The sequence below is a fragment of the Notothenia coriiceps genome, unplaced genomic scaffold, assembly GCF_000735185.1.
Source record: "Notothenia coriiceps isolate Sejong01 unplaced genomic scaffold, NC01 NC01_scaffold00018816, whole genome shotgun sequence".
Lineage (NCBI taxonomy): Eukaryota > Metazoa > Chordata > Actinopteri > Perciformes > Nototheniidae > Notothenia > Notothenia coriiceps.
Window position 1 is genome coordinate 10001 of NW_011351517.1, and position 5432 is coordinate 15432.

Sequence of the window (5432 nt, forward strand, 5' to 3'; positions counted from 1 at the left end):
ACATACACACCCACACACACACACACACACACACACACACGCACACACACGCACGCACACGCACACACACACACAAAGTGGAATGTTGACGATAAGGCGTTGACACACACATCAATAAGATTGTGTTGCCAGATCTATGAGGAAGACTTTGTTATCACACTGTACCTTGTTGAGGTTCTGCTCGATGTCATAGCTGTTCTTCTCCACTTTGTCAGCATTCTTCTGCAGCTTGTCGATCAGAGCGCTGAGTTCTGTGGACGGAGCGCTGCAGGACAAACACAGTCGGTTACATCCACGGTTTCTGTTGTCGGGACTAAAGTTCCAGTAAATGAAGTTGCTACATTTGGCTAAATAAAAAATAAGTAAAAATGTAATTAAAACTTTGATGAATTCCAAAAAAGAGTTGAGGTTCCATGATATTTAATGAAGACAATAAAACACTATTACTTAAGAAAGTCCACAGCTTCGAATTGTCTGCACTTTATGCTTTAGGAGAATGTCTTAGAATAAAAAAACACCATAGCAGGTTAGATGGTTCCAAATGACTCAAGGCATTAGAGTTTGACCCTGCCGCCACTGTTATCTACTTTTATAGCTGTTAATGACTTTACGAATCACAGTTTGACTTCTTCTTGGAGCCCGGCCCTCATCACAGATAATGACCGTCACTGTGTCTGCTGCTCTGTTTAATGAACCACTGCCTGGTAGGTTAGGACGCCTGCAGACACTCAGGGTTCCTCAGGGTAACAGACTAACTGAGCAGGTTTTATTGTCGTATCATGCAGCAGACATAAATCATCCCTCAGAGGACTCCTCTCAATGTTGAGAGTGTTAATATGGAGCACCGTTTGCCCTCCTTCACAACTTTCTAAGAGAAAGTAAGAAATAACACAAATATGTTAAAGGTCATTTAAGAAACAGTGTGTCCATTTCACAGTTTGTCCACCAGAGAGCACTGTCAAATACTACTCAGTACACCTGTGTCAACTTTTGACCAAACTAACATAATTTGTTTTTGGCAGACATTGTTACCGGACTCTTTGGACCTCACATGGTGGTATTGGTACCAATTTATATTTGTCAGTCAAATAATTGTTTTATTTTTAACTTTTTATAACCTCCATGCATTGCTTTTTGTTTATTCTATTTTTAAATACATTTTGGAAGGAATTCCATTTAGGTTATGTCCCAAGTAAATGTTTGACAATAATGTTACAGATCAACACCATGTAAGCAAATACCATACTAGTCATTGCCCTCAAAACATGCTATTGTTGTGTTTCTGTGTGTGTGTGTGCGTGTGTGTGTGTGTGTGTTTGTTTGTTTTTCTGTGTGTGTGTGTGTGTGTGTGTGTGTGTGTGTGTGTGTGTGTGTGTGTGTGTGTGTGTGTGTGTGTGTATTGGTGGGGGCAAAAAGAGACCATGTCTGTCAACTTAAAGCCACCATCCATCTCCTCTCACGCACGCACACACACACACACACACACACACACACACACACCACACGCACACACACACACACACACACAGAAACACAAACACACTGCTGCACACAGGTCCCTGACTTTAATATGAAAGCTGGGCGGACATTAAATGAAACTAAAGACTGTCAGAACAAGTTTGAACCGGTATAGTGTAGAGTTCTGCAGAAGCAGCAGGCAGTTTGTCTGGTGAAGGAAAAACACCCTGAGGAGTGTTTCTGTCACAACAGCTCATCATGATAGCAAACACGTACAGTTCTCTGTGAGAGCTTCAGAGCAACACTCTGCATGTCTACCTCACACCTGTGATGTGAGCATGAAAGAGATCAGCTGGCTGTTTGGAGCAGGACGTATGATATGCATAGTAGCCAATACTCTTTTCTTGCATGTTTACAAATGATCAAACCACTGGTTATGAAAAGAGCATGTGTAGAAAAAACACAGATATTCTTGTTCTAAATTTGAGGACAGATGTAAACTAATGCTTCCTTTGTCGTTATAATGTTAGGACTGCAACTGAATGTGTCCAACAGCTTTATATTACATAACTAAAACTGTTTTCTCAAATGCAAGATTACTGCTCTTTAGCCATAATTCAGAGGTCTGAACACAATGTAACAATAATGAACCCACTACACTACATATCCTGTGCTCCAAAACATACTGTCAACAGTATCCAGGGAGGTTCACTGGCTTTAACTCGTGCTTGGAGTGGATTTTTCTGGGAAGCAACTGGCACTGGAGCGTTAGCTTGAGAAACACAACTCAGATGTTTCCACAGGGAGAGGGTTCAATCAGAAGCAGAGAGCCCCGCCCTCAGTCACAGAGTGGGGGGTGCTGTCCCAAAGCCTCACAGGAGAACACCACCCATAGCAGTGCTGACACATGGCCGGATGATGAAACACAGAGTGTCCTTTTAACGTGTCTGTGTATTGTTTCCAGCCTCTTTGGGAGTCATGTTGCTCTTTATGTTTACATCTTTTTGTGATTGTTTTGTGCCTCTTTGAGGTTGTTTATGTCTGCTTGTGTCTCCTGGCCGTCTGTTTGTCGCTACGTTCATTTGTTGATACATTACATCTCTGTGCAGCACAAGCCTGTTGGAGGCTCTGAGCCCTGTAGGCCATCCAAAGGAGAGGACATTGATTTCAAACCTAACAGTTCCTCTGGATACCTGGTCTTGTTTCATTCTTCTCTCACTACCTTCAAATAAGAGTAAACCGTAACAGGCCAAATCTAGCCTTTCAATTTATTATTGTTTGGATGCACAGGGAGGCACTAATCCCCAGCTTCAGGAGATAGCCATGTTCAGATCTCAGGCTTGGACTTGAATCTGTCATTAGCCTGGCTCGGCCTGAGAGCCTGCCAGACACCTGAGATCACAGCAGCAAACACTAACTGAATAAGAAGAGGGTGGAGCTGCATTATTCAGATTCCAACATTGTACCTACGTGTGTGTGTGTGTGTGTGTGTGTGTGCGTGTGGGTGTGTGTGTGTGTGCGTGGTTGACAGTGTGAAGGTGTTCAGCAGTGAATACAATGAGGACCTATCTTTACTAATGCATCCTTATTGTTTCATGTACTAACATGTACATTAGTATGGACTTTTATAACTATGTGCCTAATACATAAAGTTCTTATTTCTTTAAAAAAAAAAGTGTCCTCGTATGTGCAAACCTATTTGGCAATACAAGCGATTACAATTCTTTAAATAAATGAGATTCCATTTCAGAGCCAAGAACAAAGACCCTGGGTTGCATGGCAGGAGATAGATAGGGCATTCCTTTCCTCTCACAGGTGGGTGTGGCAGTGAGAGGAACACACCTTGCACTGAGAACCATCTGAGAGGTAGATTAGTTGGTCTTTTGGAACTTGATACTGTCAGTGACTTGTTTCCCCTAACCCCCTATTACCTGCTGAGTGACAGGAGCAGGTGCTCTACAGGTAGTGTCTTTAAAAGGCAGAGAGCTGGAAGGACATGTGTTTGACATGCAGTGGGATAATGATTTAGTAAACCAATCTCAGCCTCAAATGCTCTAGATGTGTCCAGGGTAAGAAACCAGACTGATCTCCCCACACAACTAAAGCCCAGAGAAAGGGACAGGGAGCAGAGCGGGAAGTAACTAAGTACACTCAAGTACTGTACTTAAGTGCAATGTTGAGATATTTGTACTTTACTTGATTATTTCCATGTTTAATGCTACTTGGTACTTCTACTACAAATCAGGGGTATATTGTGTACTTTTACTCCTCTACATGTATTTAATACCTTTAGTTACTTCACGGATGTGGATGAATGATGTGAAATATAATCAAGTGTTAAATCAGACTTTAGTTCCACCTGGAGTAAATCCACAAGCTACCCTACAGTATACAAAGTCATTCAAACTATCTGCACCTTTACCAGCTTTGAGAACACTTTAATGATCAATCATTATAAAACATATCATATATATTATTCTGAAATGGACCAATCTGCACAATGAATACTTTCACTGTCGCTACTTCAACTATATGATGCTAATACTTTTCTACTTTTACTTGAGGAACAATTTGAATGTGAAGTATTCCTACACTTCTACTTTTACTCAAGTACCAGATGTGAGTACTTCTCCCTCACAGGGCTTGGTGCAGTGGGAGAGGCCGTTCCTCACATTGTCTCCGAGGAGGAGCGAATACTTATCAAACCAGTTACTACGACTTTACTACCGCCTGTCCACCACACCCTCCCTGAATTAAAGCTCACATTATGCAATCTGATCCACAACCTCTTATTTTTGTCTACCAACACATTCCCATTAGGTAATCATTATCAAATAACTCATTGACTTTTAAACGATCTTTAGTCGTGCAGAGGGTTTCACTTGGACAAACGTCAGACCATACTCTGTTAGAAAATATACTGAATCACAATGACGGCATTTGAACGATATGGTTTAAAGAACTTTTTTGTTATTAAGTGAATCAATGCGGAAATATGTTTAATCCGGCAGGTGTGTCATACCATAGCCTACTTTTCACTTTTATTTTTATAGCAGAGTAATTCAGTGGAAGACGTTTGTCCAGAACCTTTGCGGAAGGATTTCATCGTCATGTTACTCCATTAAATCATACAGTTTTAAGGATTAGGTCAAGTTATGTATGTGACTTTACCGCAGAGCAAGGTCACTTTAAAGATTGTAAATGAAGTTTGCAGTACAAGTACAACAGCCCAGCTCCGCGGGATAAGACACTCCGCCACAGGTCGGTAAAGTAGTCCCTGACTCACCTGGTCTGAGGCTGTGTTATCGCCGTGGTCTTGCTCTTTTTCTTGAACATGTTGACAGGTCACCTGTCAGAGGCTTCCGAAGAGAAAACAATCCAGCAGCACAGGTAAACCTCGGCGGTGTGTGTCTCTGTGTGTGTGCTCTGCTCGCTCCGCTCCAGTATATGTGTGTGAGATGTGTCCACACTGTCAGAACCTCCCTCCCACAGAAACTGCACTGAGCCTTAACATTTAGTTTACACACACACACACACACACACACACACACACACACACACACACGCGCGCGCGCGCGCACACCCCCGCGCTCGCACACACATGCACGCGCGCGCACACACATACACTACAGTATTTATAGCTAAACACTTACATTACATTACATTTCATTTAGCTGACGCCTTTATCCAAAGCGACTTACAATGACCAATTACAGGGACATTCTCCCTGGAGTAACTGAGGGCTAAGTGCCTTACCCAAGGGCGTAATTGGTCATTGTAAGTCGCTTTGGATAAAGGCGTCAGCTAAATGAAANTGTGTGCCTTGGCAGTCTAAATGCATTATGTCTACAAATGTTACATTACTGCATTAGGTTAATTGAAAGCAATGATTATTAATATGCAAATTATTATGTTTTATTTAAACGTAATAGATAGACAGTTATGTGAGATTTTATATAATAGGCCTACATTTA

The 5432-nt window shown here is 41.8% G+C and overlaps 1 protein-coding gene across 1 annotated transcript in view; it reads right to left on the reverse strand.

Annotated features, from left to right (window-relative positions):
• Positions 1–4916, reverse strand: part of LOC104951254 (periplakin-like) — a 13917-nt gene extending 9001 nt beyond the window's left edge. Inside the window, exons 1-2 of the mRNA XM_010777891.1 lie at positions 4745–4916; positions 166–265 (exon numbers count right to left, since the gene is read on the reverse strand). Coding sequence (XP_010776193.1) covers positions 166–265; positions 4745–4794 — 150 coding nt within the window. The 5' untranslated portion in view covers positions 4795–4916. The remainder of the gene's footprint in view (positions 1–165; positions 266–4744) is intronic.
• Between the last annotated feature and the right edge of the window lie 516 nt (positions 4917–5432).